Raw genomic sequence first — 16,351 nt, 5'->3', positions numbered from 1 at the left:
GGGTGCACGTTGGGGGTCCAGGTTGGGGGTCACAGGTTTGGGGTCCATTATCGGGGTCCCAGGTTTGGGGGTTCAGGTTGGGGGTTCATTATTGGGGTTCAGGTTTGGGGTTCAGGTTTGGGGGTTCAGGTTGGGGGTCACAGGTTTGGGGTCCATTATCGGGGTCCAGGTTTGGGGTCACAGGTTTGGGGGTTCAGGTTTGGGGTCTATTATTGGGGTGCAGGTTTGGGGGTGCAGGTTGGGGGTTCATTACTGGGGTTCAGGTTTGGGGTTCAGGTTGGGGGTGCAGGTTGGGGGTCCAGGTTTGGGGGTGCAGGTTGGGGATTCATTATTGGGGTCCAGGTTGGGGGTCCCAGGTTTGGGGGTTCAGGTTGGGGGTTCAGGTTTGGGGGTCCAGTTTGGGGGTTCACATTTGGGGGTGCAGGTTGGGGGTGCAGGTTTGGGGGTGCGGGCTCACCTGGGGGGTGTCCACGCTGTCATACGACCCCACGGTGTAGTGACGGAACAGCCGCTTGGCCTTGTCGCTGCGGGTCTCTGCGGACCCCCAAGTGTGGGGCGGGGACCCCCAAGTGTGGGGCGGGGACCCCCAAGTGTGGGGCAGGGGGGGCCCCAAGTTTTGGGGGGTTTGGGTCCCGTTTCGGGGCGTTTTGGGGTGGTTTTAGTCCCGTTTTTGGGGTGTTTGGAGCCCATTTTGAGGTGGTTTGGGGTGTTTGGGTCCCGTTTTTGGGGTGTTTTGGGGGGTGTTTTGGGGTGTTTGTGCCCATTTCGGGGTGTTTTGGGGGGTTTTTGGTCCGTTTTGGGGTGTTTTGGGGTGTTTCGGGGTGGTTTTGGGGTGTCTGTGCCCGTTTTGGGGGTGTTTTGGTCCATTTAGGGGTGTTTTGGGGGTGTTTTGGGGTCTTTGGGGGTGTTTGGGGGTGTTTTGGTCCATTTTGGGGGTGTTTTGGGGCATTTGGGGCTGTTTTGGGGTGTTTGGGGGTGTTTTGGGGGTGTTTTGGTCCATTTTGGGGGTGTTTTGGGGCGTTTGGAGGTGTTTTGGGGTGTTTGGGGGTGTTTTGGGGGTGTTTTGGTCCATTTTGGGGGTGTTTTGGGGCGTTTGGAGGTGTTTTGGGGTGTTTGGGGGTGTTTTTGGGGTGTTTTGGTCCGTTTTGGGGTGTTTCAGGGTGTTTGGGTCCCATTTTTTGGGTGTTTTAGGGTGTTTTGGGGTGTTTGCATCCCGTTTTTAGGGTGTTTTGGGGTGTTTCGGGGTGTTTTGGGAGTGTTTACGGGGTGTTTTGGGTGTTTGTGCCCATTTTGGGGTGTTTTGGGGGTTTATTGGGGCATTTTGGGGTGTTTGGGGGTGTTTTGGGGGTGTTTGGGTCCCGTTTTGGGGGTGTTTTGGGGTGTTTGGGGGGTTTTGGGGTGTTTTGGGGGTATTTCCGGGTGTTTTGGGGGGGTTTTGGTCCGTTTTGGGGTGTTTCAGGGTGTTTGGGTCCATTTTTGGGGTGTTTCGGTCCCATTTTGGGTCCATTTTTGGGGTGTTTAGGTGCCGTTTTGGGGTGTTTGGGTCCCATTTTGGGGTGTTTGGGGGCGTTTTGGGGTGTTTGTGCCCGTTTCAGGGTGTTTTGGGGGGTTTTGGTCCATTTTGGGGTGGTTCAGGGTGTTTGGGTCCCGTTTTTGGGGTGTTTTGGGGTGTTTCAGGGTGTTCGGGTCCCATTTCTGGGGTGTTTTGGGGTGTTTGGGTGCCGTTTTTGGGGTGGTTTTGGGGTGTTTTGGGGTGTTTGTGCCCGTTTTGGGGTGTTTTGGGGGGGTTTTGGTCCATTTTGGGGTGTTTCGGGGTGTTTGGGTCCCATTTTTGGGGTGTTTTAGGGTGTTTCGGGGTGTTTGGGTCCCGTTTTTGGGGTGTTTTGGTCCAATTCTGGGGTGTTTCAGGGTGTTTTGGAGTGTTTCAGGGTGTTTTTTGGGTGTTTGGGGGAGTTTTGCGGGTGTTTGGGGGTGTTCGGGGGTGTTTTTGGGGTGTTTTGGTCTGTTTTGGGAGTGTTTTGGGGTGTTTTGGACCGTTTTGGGGGTGTTTTGGGGTGTTTGGGGGTGTTTGGGGGTGGTTGTGCGGTGTTTGGGCGTGTTTTTGGGGTGTTTTGGTCCATTTTGGGGGTGTTTTTGGGGGTGTTTTTGGGGTGTTTTGGTCCTTTTCGGGGATGTTTTGGGGTGTTTTGGTCCGTTTTGGGGTGTTTTGGTCCGTTTTGGGGGTGTTTTGGGGTGTTTTGGTCCATTTTGGGGGTGTTTGGGGGTGGTTTTGGGGTGTTTGGGGGTGTTTTGGGGGTGTTTTGGTCCATTTTTGGGGTGTTTCAGGGTGTTTTGGGGGTGTTTTGTTCCGTTCTGGGGGTGTTTGGGGGTGTTTGGGGGTGTTTTGGGGGTGTTTTGGTCCGTTTTGGGGGGTGTTTTGGGGTGTTTGGGGGTGTTTTGGGGTGTTTTGGTCCGTTTTGGGGTCTTTTGGGGGTGTTTTGGTCCGTTTTTGGGGGTGTTTTGGGGTGTTTGGGGGTGTTTTTGGGGTGTTTTGGTCCGTTTTGGGGTGTTTGGGGGTGTTTCTGGGGTGTTTTGGTCCGTTTTGGGGGCGTTTGGGGGTGTTTTGGGGGTGTTTTGGGGCGTTTTGGGGTGTTTGGGGGTCAGTACCTGTGCGCCCCTCGGGGGTCCGGGCCGGCAGCTCCTCCACACAGTCCGATGGGAACCAACCGACGCGGCCGCGGGTCTGACCCTCCCAGAACCCGCCCTCGCCCACGCTCAGCACTGCGGACCCACAGGGACCCATGGACCATAGACCCATAGACACCCATAGACACCCATAGACACCCATAGACACCTATAGACGCCCATAGACACCATAGACCCATAGACCCATAGACACCCATAGACACCCATAGACACCTATAGACGCCCATAGACACCATAGACCCATAGACCCATAGACACCCATAGACACCCATAGAGACCCATAGACACCCATAGACACCTATAGAGACCCATAGAGACCCACAGACACCCATAGACACCCATAGAGACCCATAGAGACCCATAGAGACCCATAGACACCCATAGACACCCATAGACACCCATAGACACCCATAGAGACCCATAGAGACCTATAGTGACCCATAGAGACCCATAGACACCCATAGAGACCCATAGACACCCATAGACACCCATAGACCCATAGAGACCCATAGAGACCCATAGACACCCATAGACACCTATAGACACCCATAGACACACACCATAGACCCATAGACCCATAGACACCCATAGACACCCATAGACACCTATAGAGACCCATAGACACCCATAGACACCCATAGACCCATAGAGACCCATAGAGACCCATAGAGACCCATAGAGACCCATAGACACCCATAGACCCATAGACCCATAGAGACCCATAGACCCATAGACACCCATAGACCCATAGAGACCCATAGACACCCATAGACCCATAGACACCCATAGAGACCCATAGAGACCCATAGAGACCCACAGACACCCATAGACACCCATAGACCCATAGACCCATAGAGACCCATAGAGACCCATAGACACCCATAGACCCATAGAGACCCATAGACCCATAGACCCAGAGACCCATAGAGACCCATAGAGACCCATAGACCCCATAGACACCCACAGAGACCAATAGGCACCCATAGTGACCCATAGACACCCATAGACAACCATAGAGACCCATAGACCCAAAGGGGACCCAGGCATCCGGACTCCCTCCCCAAATCCCACCCAAAGTGGACCCAGGCATCCAGGCCCCCCACCCGCAGGGGACCCAGGCGTCCGGGCCCCCCACCCAAAGTGGACCCAGGCATCTGGGACTCCCACCCCAAATCCCACCCAAAGGGGACCCAGGCATCTGGGGCTCCCACCCCAAATCCCACCCAAAGAGGACCCAGGCATCCAGGCCCCCCTCCCGCAGGGGACCCAGGCGTCCGAGCCCCCCACCCAAAGGGGACCCAGGTATCCGGGACTCCCACCCCAAATCCCACCCAAAGGGGACCCAGGTGTCCGGGGAACACACCCCAAATCCCACCCAAAGAGGACCCAGGCGTCCGGGCCCCCCTCCCACAGGGGACCCAGGCGTCCGAGCCCCCCACCCAAAGGGGACCCAGGTATCCGGGGCTCCCACCCCAAATCCCACCCAAAGAGGACCCAGGCGTCCGGGCCCCCCTCCCGCAGGGGACCCAGGCGTCCGGGCCCCCACCCAAAGTGGACCCAGGCATCCGGGACTCCCACCCCAAATCCCACCCAAAGGGGACCCAGGTGTCCGGGGAACACACCCCAAATCCCACCCAAAGAGGACCCAGGCATCCGGGCCCCCCTCCCGCAGGGGACCCAGGCGTCCGAGCCCCCCACCCAAAGGGGACCCAGGCATCCGGGACTCCCTCCCCAAATCCCACCCAAAGAGGACCCAGGCGTCCGGGCCCCCCTCCCGCAGGGGACCCAGGCGTCCGGGCCCCCCACCCAAAGTGGACCCAGGCATCCGGGGCTCCCACCCAAAGGGGACCCAGGCATCCGGGACTCCCACCCCAAATCCCACCCAAAGAGGACCCAGGCGTCCAGGCCCCCCTCCCGCAGGGGACCCAGGCGTCCGGGCCGCACCTTTGACGCGCTCGCCCTTGCTGAGCGACAGCTCCCCCTCCCCCTGCGCCTGGTACGGCTTCACGGCCAGGAACGTGCGCCCCGGCACCGCCGAGTACAGCTTGCGCTTCACCCCCCGCGCCCCCAGAGACCCCCCGGCGCCGCTGGAGCTGCGGGGACACGGGGACAATGGGGCACGTGGGGGCAAGGGGGGCAATGGGGGCAATGGGGGTGATGGGGATAATGGGGGCAATGGGGGTAATGGGGGCAATGGGGGCAATGGGGGCAATGGGGGCAATGGGGACATTGGGGACAATGGGGATAATGGGGATAATGGGGATAATGGGATAATGGGGATAATGGGGGCGATGGGGACATTGGGGGCAATGGGGATGTTGGGGGTAATGGGGGTAATGGGGACATGGGGATAATGGGGATAATGGGGATAATGGGGACATGGGGGCAATGGGGGCAATGGGGGTAATGGGGGCAATGGGGGCAATGGGGGCAATGGGGGCAATGGGACAGTGCGGGGACATGGGGGTAATGGGGACAATGGGGACAATGGGACAGTGGGGGGACATGGGGGTAATGGGGACAATGGGGGCAATGGGGGCAATGGGGGCAATGGGGGCAATGGGGGTAATGGGGGCAATGGGGGCAATGGGACAGTGGGGGGACATGGGGGTAATGGGGACAATGGGGGCAATGGGGGCAATGGGGACATTGGGGACATTGGGGGCAATGGGGACATTGGGGGGACATGGGGGTAATGGGGACAATGGGGACAATGGGACAGTGGGGGGACATGGGGGTAATGGGGACAATGGGGGCAATGGGGGCAATGGGGACATTGGGGACATTGGGGGCAATGGGGACATTGGGGGGACATGGGGGTAATGGGGACAATGGGGACAATGGGGGCAATGGGGGCAATGGGGACAGTGGGGACAATGGGGACAATGGGGGCAATGGGGGTAATGGGGATAAAGTGTCCCCCCCATTAAGTTTCCCCCCCATTAAGTTTCCCCCCATTAAGTTTCCCCCCATTAAGCGTCCCCCCCATTAACTGTCCCCCCCATTTTCCACCCCATTAAGTGTCCCCCCCATTGTCCACCCCATTAAGCGTCCCCCCATTAAGTTTCCCCATTAAGTTTCCCCTCATTAAGTGTCCCCCCCATTGTCCCCCCCATTAATTGTCCCCCCATTGTCCCCCCCATTAAGTGTCCCCCCCATTAAGTTCCCCCCCATTAAGTTTCCACCCCCATTGTCCCCCCCATTAAGTGTCCCCCCTATTAAACGTCCCCCCCATTGTCCCCCCATTAAGCGTCCCCCCATTAAGTGTCCCCCCCATTGTCCCCCCCATTAAGTGTTCCCCCCATTGTCCCCCCCATTAAATGTCCCCCCCCATTAAGCATCCCCCCATTAAGTGTCCCCCCCATTGTCCCCCCCATCAAGCATCCCCCCATTAACTCCATCCCCCATTAAGTGTCCCCTCCATTGTCCCCCCCATCAAGCATCCCCCCCATTGCCCCCCCCATTAAGCGTCCCCCCACTAACCATCCCCCCATGAATTAACCACCCCCCCCATGAATCAACCGCCCCCCTCTTCCTTAATTACCCCCCCCTCATTAATTATCCCCCCCTTAATTAACCCCCCCCCCCTCACCTGGGCCGCCCCCGCTGTTGCCTCCTCGGCTCCTCTGGGTGTCGCCCCCGGGAGGGGGAGCGTGTGCGCGCCCCCCCGCGGGGGCTGCTGGCGCTACGCAACGTGCCCGAGGGGGGGGGGGGGGCGGCCCCCGGGGGGGGGGGCACCCCGGAGCAGCCACTCCGGAACAGCCCCCCCCCCGTGTCGCTGTTGGCGCGGAGCAGCCGCTGGGGGGGGGGGCAGGGGGAGACCACCCCCCCCACCACCCCACCACCACCGCGGGGGGGGGGGTCGCGGCGCCTCCCACCGCCGCCCCCCCCCCCGTGAATTGGGGGCTTTCCTGGAATGGGACTGGGAGGGGGGGGAAAGGGGGGTTAATGGGGGGGGGGGACATGGGGGTCCCATGGGGGTCCCTCCTGCCCCCCCCCCCCCCGTGAATTGGGGGCTCTCCTGGAATGGGACTGGGGGGGGGGGGAAGGGGGGTTAATGGGGGGGGACATGGGGAATTAAGGGGGTTAATGGGGGGGGCCATGGAGGGTTAATGTGGGGGATATGGGGGGGTTAATGGGGGGATATGGGGGGTTAATGGGGGGGACCATGGGGGGTTAATGGGGGGGATATGGGGGTTTATGGGGGGGATATGGGGGGGTCGTGGAATGGGAGTGAGGGGGGGGGGTCCTCCTGTCCCCATGTCCCCCTGTCCCCCCATGTCCCCATATCCCCATGTCCCCATGTCCCTATATCCCCCTGTCCCCATGTCCCATGTCCCCCTGTCCCATATCCCCATTGTCCCCATGTCCCCATGTCCCCATGTCTGTCCCCTGTCCCCTGTCCCCACTCACCCACGTCCGTGTCCCGATGGTTCTTGATCAGCTCCCCCAGTTCGAAGTTCCCGGCGATGACGGCGACCTGGGGGTGGGGGAGGGGACACTGACCCGGGGGGGTCCCCTGGGACACCCCCCTGCCCCCCCATGTCCCCATATCCCCCCATGTCCCCATGTCCCATGTCCCCCCATGTCCCCATGTCCCATGTCCCCTGTCGTGTGTCCCCATGTCCCTCCCATATCTCCATGTCCCATGTCCCCATGTCCCCCATGTCCCATGTCCCGCTGTCCCATATCCCCATGTCCCCATGTCCCCATGTCCCCCCATATCCCCATGTCCCCTGTCCCCATGTCCCCTGTCCCCATGTCCCATGTCCCCATGTCCCCATAACCCATGTCCCATATCCCCATATCCCATATCCCCATTGTCCCCACATCCCCATATCCCCCTGTCCCCATATCCCATGTCCCCATATCCCATGTCCCCCACATTGTCCCCATATCCCCATGTCCCATGTCCCCATATCCCCATATCCCCATGTCCCCCTGTCCCCATATCACATATCCCCATATCCCATATCCCATGTCCCATATCCCATATCCCATGTCCCATATCCCCATGTCCCCATATCCCATATCCCATGTCCCCATGTCCCCCTGTCCCCATGTCCCCTGTCCCCATGTCACCTGGAAGGGCGTCTGCCCGCTGTTGTTCTTCACCTCCTTGTTGGCCCCTCGGTACAGCAGGATGCGGGCGCAGCTCTCCTGGGACACCAAGGGGACATGGGACACGGACCAGTGTCCCCAAGGGTCCCCATGTCCCCCTGTCCCCATGTCCCCTTGTCCCCATATCCCCATATCCCCACGTCCCCATGTCCCCATATCCCCTGTCCCCCCTGTCCCATGTCCCCATGTCCCCATATCCCCATGTCCCCATGTCCCATATCCCCATGTCCCCATATACCCATATCCCCCTGTCCCCATGTCCCCATGTTCCCATATCCCCCTGTCCCCATGTCCCCCTGTCCCCATGTCCCATGTCCCATGTCCCCATATCCCATGTCCCCATATCCAATATTCCCATATCCCCATGTCCCCATGTCCCATATCCCCATGATGTCCCCATATCCCCATGATGTCCCCATGTCCCCATGCTGTCCCCATTGTCACCTTGTTGTAGAGGGCGCAGATGTGCAGCACCGTGTCCCCATGTCCCCATATCCCCATGTCCCATATCCCCCTGTCCCCATGTCCCCCTGTCCCCCTGTCCCCATATCCCCATGTCCCCATGTCCCCCTGTCCCCCTGTCCCCATATCCCCATGTCCCATATCCCCATATCCCCCTGTCCTCATATCCCCATGTCCCCATATCCCCATGTCCCATGTCCCCATGATGTCCCCATGATGTCCTCATGTCCCATATCCCCATGTCCCCATGTCCCCACGCTGTCCCCATGGTCACCTTGTTGTAGAGGGCGCAGATGTGCACCGCCGTGTTCCCATGTCCCCATATCCCCCTGTCCCCATATCCCCATGTCCCCATGTCCCATATCCCCATGATGTCCCCATGATGTCCCCATGTCCCCACGCTGTCCCCATGTCCCCATGGTCACCTTGTTGTAGAGGGCGCAGATGTGCAGCGCCGTGTTCCCCGACGCATTCTGGGCTGCGGCCTCGGCCCCGTAGAACAGCAAATGCTCCAGGTGCTGAGAGTGGCCGTGCTGGCACGCCTGGGGACATCGGGGACATCAGGGGACATGGGGACATCAGGGGACATCAGGGGACATGGGGACATGGGGACATCAGGGGACATGGGGGACATTGGGGACATGGGGACATGGGGACATGGGGACATCAGGGGGCATCAGGGGATGTCAGGGGACATCAGGGACATGGGGACATCAGGGGGACATCAGGGAGACAGGGACATGGGGACATCATCATGGGGACAGGGACACAGGGGACATCAGGGGACATCAGGGGACATCAGGGACATGGGGACATCGGGGACAGGGACATAGGGACATCATCATGGGGACATGGACATGGGGACATCAGGGGACATCAGGGACATGGGGACATCAGGGGACATCAGGGGACATGGGGACATCAGGGGACGTCAGGGGACAGGGACATGGGGACATCAGGGACATGGGGACATCAGGGGACATGGGGACATCAGGGGACAGGGACATGGGGACATCAGGGACATGGGGACATCAGGGGACATCAGGGGAATCAGGGGACAGGGACATGGGGACATCAGGGGACATCAGGGGACATCATGGGAACATCATGGGAACATCATGGGACAGGGACACAGGGACACGCCTGGGGACAGGGACATGGGGACATCAGGGGACATCATGAGAACATCATGGGAACATCATGAGAACATCATGGGAACATCATGGGACAGGGACACAGCGACACGCCTGGGGACACGGGGACATCAGGGGACATCAGGGGACAGGGACACGCCTGGGGACAGGGACATGGGGACATCAGGGGACATCAGGGGACATCAGGGGACAGGGACATGGGGACATCATGGGATATCATGGGACACCAGGACACACCTGGGGACAGGGGACATGGGGACATCATGGGGACAGTGACACCGGGACACGCCTGGGGACAGGGGACATCATGGGGATATCATGAGACATCACGGGACATCATGGGGACAGGGACATGGGGACATCATGGGACATCATGGGGACATGGGGGTGACTTGGGGGACATGGGGGTGACTCGGGGGACACGGGGGTGACACAGGTGACACTTGGGGACACATGTCACCTGGTGTATCTCCTGCCAGCCGTTCTTGTCCCGCATCCCAATGGTGGGACAGGGGTGACACATGGGACATGGGGGTGACACAGAGAACATGGGGGTGACTTGGGGGACACAGGGGTGACACATGGGACATGGGGGTGACTTGGGGGACACAGGGGTGACACATGGGACATGGGGGTGACTTGAGGGACATGGGGGTGACTCAGGTGACACGGGGGTGACACATGGGACAGGGGGTGACACATGGGACAGGGGGTGACTTGGGGGGCATGGGGGTGACTCGGGGGACACGGGGTTGACTCAGGGAACATGGGGGTGACTTGGGGGACATGGGGGTGACTCGGGTGACACGGGGGTGACTCGGGGGACACTTGGGGACCCGGGTGTCACCTGGTGTATCTCCTGCCAGCCGTTCTCGTCCCGGGTCCCGATGGTGGCCCGGTGGGCCAGCAGCAGCTCGCAGCAGCGGGGGTCGCCCCCCACCATGGCCGTGTGGTACAGGGGGGTCAGGCCCCGCCGGTCCTTGTAATTCGGGGACCCCCCCAGGTCCAGCAGAGCCTTGGGGGGGGAATAGGGGTTCCCCCATTGGTTCCCCATTGGTTCCCCATGTCCCCATTGGTTCCTATTGGTTCCCCCATTAGTTCTCCTGTGTCCCCATTGGTTCCCCATTGGTTCCCCATTGGTTTCCCATTGGTTCCCCTGTGCCCCCATTGGTTCCCTATTGGTTCCCCCATTGGTTCCCCATGTCCCCATTGGTTCCTATTGGTTCCCCCATTGGTTCCCTATTGGTTCCCCATTGGTTTCCCATTGGTTCCCCTGTGCCCCCATTGGTTCCCTATTGGTTCCCCCATTGGTTCCCCATGTCCCCATTGGTTCTCCATTGGTTCCCCATTGGTTCTCCTGTGTCCCCATTGGTTCCCCACTGGTTCCCCATTGGTTCCCCATGTCTCCATTGGTTGCCTATTGGTTCCCCCATTGGTTCTCCTGTGTCCCCATTGGTTCCCCATTGGTTCCCCCATGTCCCTGTTGGTTCCCCATTGGTTCCCCATTGGTTCCCCATTGGTTCCCCATTGGTTCCCCTGTGCCCCCATTGGTTCCCTATTGGTTCCCCATTGGTTCCCCATGTCCCCATTGGTTCCCTATTGGTTCCCCTATTGGTTCTCCTGTGTCCCCATTGGCTCCCCATTAGTTCCCCCATGTCCCCATTGGTTCCTATTGGTTCCCCCATTAGTTCTCCTGTGTCCCCATTGGTTCCCCCATTGGTTCCCCATTGGTTCCCCGTGTTCCCATTGGTCCCCCGTTGGTTCCCCTGTGCCCCCATTGGTTCCCCATGTCCCCACTGGTTCCCCGTTGGTTCCCCTGTGCCCCCATTCGTTCCCCGTGTTCCCATTGGTTCCCTATTGGTTCCCCCATTGGTTCTCCTGTGCCCCCATTTGTTCCCCCATGTCCCCATTGGTTCCCTATTGGTTCCCCCATTGGTTCCCCCATTGGTTCCCCCATTGGTTCCCCCATGTCCCCATTGGTTCCCTATTGGTTCCCCCATTGGTTCCCCATGTCCCCATTGGTTGCCTATTGGTTCCCCATTGGTTTCCCATTGGTTCTCCTGTGTCCCCAATGGTTCCCCATTGTTTCCCCTATTTCCCTGTTGGTTCCCCATTGGTTCCCCATGTCCCCATTGGTTCCCCATCAGTCCCCCATTGGTTGCCCATGTCCCCATTGGCTCCCCATTGGTTCCCCCATTGGTTCCCCCATGTCCCTGTTGGTTCCCCATTGGTTCCCCATTGGTTCCCCGCATCCCCATTGGTTCCCATTGGTCCCCGCTGGGTTCCCCGCGCCCCCATTGTTTTGCCGCGTCCCCATTGGTCTCCATTGGTTCCCCATTGGTTCCCCATGTCCCCACTGGTTCCCCACATCCCCATTGGTTCCCCATTGGTTCCCCATGTCCCCATTGGTTCCCTATTGGTTCCCCCATTGGTTCCCCCATTGGTTCCCCCATTGGTTCCCCGCGTCCCCATTGGTTCCCATTGGTTCCCCACTGGTTCCCCGCGTCCCCATTGGTCCCCGCTCAGTTCCCCGCGTCCCCATTGGTCCCCGCTGGGTTCCCCGCGCCCCCATTGGTTCCCGGCGGCCGCGCACCATGAGCGCGTGGTAGCGGCGGGTGCAGACGGCGCGGTGCAGCGCGGTGGCGCCGTCGCGCGCCCGGAAGTCCAGGTGCGCCCCCCCCAGGCACAGCAGCCGGATGATCTCGACCTCCGCCGGGCCCTCGCGCTGCGCCGCCAGCGTCAGCGGCGTCTCTGCCGGGACACCATAGAGACCATAGACACACAGACCATAGAGACCATAGAGAACATAGAGACCCATAGACACATAGACCATAGAGACCCATAGACCACAGAGACCCATAGACACATAGACCATAGAGACCCATAGACACATAGACCATAGAGACTATAGAGACCCATAGAGACCCATAGACACATAGACCATAGAGACCCATAGACACATAGACCATAGAGACCATAGAGACCCATAGACCATAGAGACCATAGAGACCCATAGACCCATAGAGACCCATAGACACATAGACCATAGACACATAGACCCATGGACCATAGACCGTATAGACCCATAGACACATAGACCATAGAGACCCATAGACCCTATAGACCCATACACCCATGGACCCATAGACCACATAGACCCATACACCCATAGACCATATAGACCCCTAGATCCATAGACCCCATGGACCCATAGACCATACAGACCCATACACTTGTAGACCCATAGACCACATAGACCCCATAGACCACGTAGACCCATAGACCCATAAACCACACAGACTCATAGACCATATAGACCCCTAGCCCATATAGACCCCATAGACCATATACACCCCATAGACCACATCACAGACCACATAGACCCATAAATCACATCACCTCATAGCCCCACAACCCCATCACCCCATAACCCCATAAAGCACATAGACCACATCACCCCATCACCCCATAAACCACATAGACCACATCACCCCATAACCCCATCACCCCATAAACCACACGGACCACATAGACCACATCACCCAATAAACCACATGGACCACATAGACCACATCACCCCATTACCCCATAACCCCATAAACCACATCACTCCATCACCCCATCACCCCATAACCCACATCCAGGGTGTCCCCAAGGGGTGTCCCCAGGGGGATGTCCCCAAGAGGTGTCCCCAAGGGGTGTCCCCAAGGGGTCCCCAAGGGGTGTCCCCAGGGGGTCCCCATGTCTCACCCCCCGAGTCCGAGTCGTGGTAGTTGGGGTCCAGCCCATCACCCCATAACCCATATCCAGGGTGTCCCCAAGGGGTGTCCCCAGGGGGATGTCCCCAAGAGGTGTCCCCAAGGGGTCCCCAAGGGGTGTCCCCAGGGGGTCCCCGTGTCTCACCCCCCGAGTCCGAGTCGTGGTAGTTGGGGTCCAGCCCCCGCTCCAGCAGCCGCGCCACCTTCTCGGCCGAGCCGTGCTGAACGTAGTCCAGGAACTTGCGCAGCCCCGTCTGGGGACACGGGGGACATGGGGGACATGGGGGGACACCGGGGACATGGGGGACATGGGGGTCACTGGGGACATAGGGAACACCGGGGACATGGGGGACATGGGGGACATGGAGACATGGGGGACATGGGGGTCACCAGGGACATGGGAGACATGGGGGGACACCGGGGACACGGGGGACATGGGGGACATGGGGGTCACCGGGGACATGGGAGACATGGGGGGACATCGGGGACACAGGGGACATGGGGGACACGGAGGACATGGGGGACGGGGGGACAATGGGGACATGGGGGTCACCGGGGACATGGGAGACATGGGGGGACATCGGGGACACAGGGGACATGGGGGACACGGAGGACATGGGGGACGGGGGGACAATGGGGACATGGGGGTCACTGGGGACACAGGGGACATGGGGGACATGGGGGTCACCGGGGACATGGGGGACACTGGGGACATGGGGGACATGGGAGACATGGGGGACATGGGGACACCGGGAACATGGGGGACATGGGGGACATGGGGGGACACCCGGGACATGGGGGACATGGGGGTCACTGGGGACATGGGGGACATGGGGGACACGGGGGATGTGGGGGGACATGGGGGACACGGGGGGACAGGGGGACACGGGGGGAAATAAGGACATGGGGGAACACGGAGGGACAGGGGGACACGGGGGGACATGGGGACATGAGGGACATGGGGGTCACCGGGGACATAGAGGACACAGGGGACATGGGGGGCCATGGGGGGACAGGGGGATGCACGGAGCGAGGGGACACCCGGAGGGGTCATGGGGACAGGAGGCGTGGTCACGGATGAAGGGGCGTGGCCGGGATGCACTGGGCGGGGTCAGGGATGAAGGGGCGTGGTCAGGGATCAAGGGGCGTGGCCGGGATGCAACGGGCAGGGTCAGGGAGCAAGGGGCGTGTTCGGGGTGAAGGGGCGTGGCCGGGGAGGAGGGGGCGGGACTGGCGGTGGGGGGGCGTGGCCGGGGAGGAGGGGGCGGGGCCGGGGGCGGGGCCACACCTTGGTGTGCAGCTTGGCCAGCTGCTTCTCGTCCAGGTTCGTCTGCTTGTACACCCGCGTCTTGTAGCGGAACTGGGGGGCGGGGTCAGCGGGGACACGCCCCCTCGGCCGAGGGACACGCCCCTTCCCCCGCCATGACCACGCCCCCCCCCGCCCGCAGCCCGGGCTGAAGTGCACAGGACACACCCCCTTAGACCACGCCCCCCCCATCCGCTCCAACCACTTCTGACCTCGAGCTGGGCCACTCGCCCCGCCCACCCCCGAGATCCCGCCCACTCCAGGCTCCGCCCACCAGGAGTACCCGCCCAGCCCGAGGCTCCGCCCACCCCCAGTTTCCTTAAGGGAAGCTCCTCCCCGAGGTCCTGCCCATCATGAGGCCTCGCCCACCCCAGGCCCCACCCAACCTACGCCCCGCCCACCCGTAAGCCCCGCCCACCCCAGGCCCCGCCCAAACTAGTCCCCGCCCACCCCAGGCCCCGCCCACCCGCACTTCCCTTAAGGGAACCTCCTGCCTACCCTGAGCCCCCACCCACCCCCAGACCCCGCCCACCCCAGGCCCATCCCACCCCCAAGCCCCGCCCACCCCCAAGCCCCGCCCACCCTCACTTCCCTTAAGGGAACCTCCATCCCCAGGTCCTGCCTACCCTGAGCCCCCACCCACCTGCAAGCCCCACCCACCCTCAAGCCCCGCCCACCCCAGGCCCATTCCACCACAGGCCCCGCCCACCCCGACTTCCCTTAAGGGAAATCCTCACCCACTGGAGGCCCTGCCCACCCCGTGACTCCGCCCACCCCAGTCCCCGCCCACCCCAAGCCCCTCCCAACCCAGGCCACTCCCACACCAGCCCCTCCCACAACCTGATCCCGCCCACCCCGAGGCCCCGCCCACCCCCACTTCCCTTAAGGGAATCTGCCTACCCTGGGGACCCCCCACCCGCCCCAAGCCCCACCCACCCCCAAGGCCCCGCCCACCCCAAGGCACCGCCCACCCTCAATCCCCGCCCACCCCCAAGGCCCCGCCCACCCCCTGTTCCCTTAAGGGAACCTCCATCCCCACGTCCTGCCTACCCTGAGCCCCACCCACCCAGAGCCCCACCCACCCTCAAGCCCCGCCCACCCCCAAGCTCCACCTACCCCCAAGCCCCGCCCACCCCCACTTTTATTAAGGGAATCTCCTTCCCAAGGTCCTGCCTACCCTGGGGACCCCCACCCCTCCTGATCACCCACCCCACATCCCCACCCACCCCCAAGCCCCGCCCCCCAGACCCGCCCACCACAAGCCCCGCCCACACCCAAGCCCCGCCCACCCCCACTTTTATTAAGGGAATCTCCTTCCCAAGGTCCTGCCTACCCTGGGGACCTCCCACCCCTCCTGATCACCCACCCCACGTCCCCACCCACCCCCAAGCCCCGCCCCCCAGACCCGCCCACCACAAGCCCCGCCCACACCCAAGCCCCGCCCACCCCCACTTTTATTAAGGGAATCTCCTTCCCAAGGTCCTGCCTACCCTGGGGACCTCCCACCCCTCCTGATCACCCACCCCACGTCCCCACCCACCCCCAAGCCCCGCCCCCCAGACCCGCCCACCACAAGCCCCGCCCACACCCAAGCCCCGCCCACCCCCACTTTTATTAAGGGAATCTCCTTCCCAAGGTCCTGCCTACCCTGGGGACCTCCCACCCCTCCTGATCACCCACCCCACGTCCCCACCCACCCCCAAGCCCCGCCCCCCATCCCCCGCCCACCCCAAGCCCCGCCCACACCCAAGCCCCGCCCACACCCAAGCCCCCACCCCTCCTGATTCCCCACCCACCCCACGCCCCCGCCCACCCCCAAGCCCCGCCCACCCCCCGGCCCCGCCCACCTCGAGGTAGGGCACGCC

The 16,351-nt window shown here is 61.5% G+C and overlaps 1 protein-coding gene across 1 annotated transcript; it reads right to left on the bottom strand.

The window, feature by feature from the left end:
• Window positions 1-457: 457 nt before the first annotated feature.
• Window positions 458-14,678, bottom strand: LOC309452423 (SH3 and multiple ankyrin repeat domains protein 1-like; the record flags this gene model as incomplete). The annotated part of the gene is made up of 12 exons (XM_082077049.1): window positions 458-534; window positions 2,647-2,760; window positions 4,630-4,778; window positions 6,278-6,483; window positions 6,528-6,607; window positions 7,099-7,165; window positions 7,768-7,845; window positions 8,694-8,810; window positions 10,270-10,437; window positions 12,016-12,173; window positions 13,326-13,434; window positions 14,469-14,678. Coding segments are annotated over 12 exons (1,533 nt in total), but the record flags the coding sequence as incomplete, so codon positions are not given.
• Window positions 14,679-16,351: the final 1,673 nt, after the last annotated feature.

Source organism: Streptopelia decaocto (assembly GCF_964273445.1).
Source record: "Streptopelia decaocto genome assembly, contig: HAP1_SCAFFOLD_1085, whole genome shotgun sequence".
Taxonomy (NCBI): Eukaryota; Metazoa; Chordata; class Aves; order Columbiformes; family Columbidae; genus Streptopelia; species Streptopelia decaocto.
This window is presented reverse-complemented; position numbering and strand designations above follow the sequence as displayed.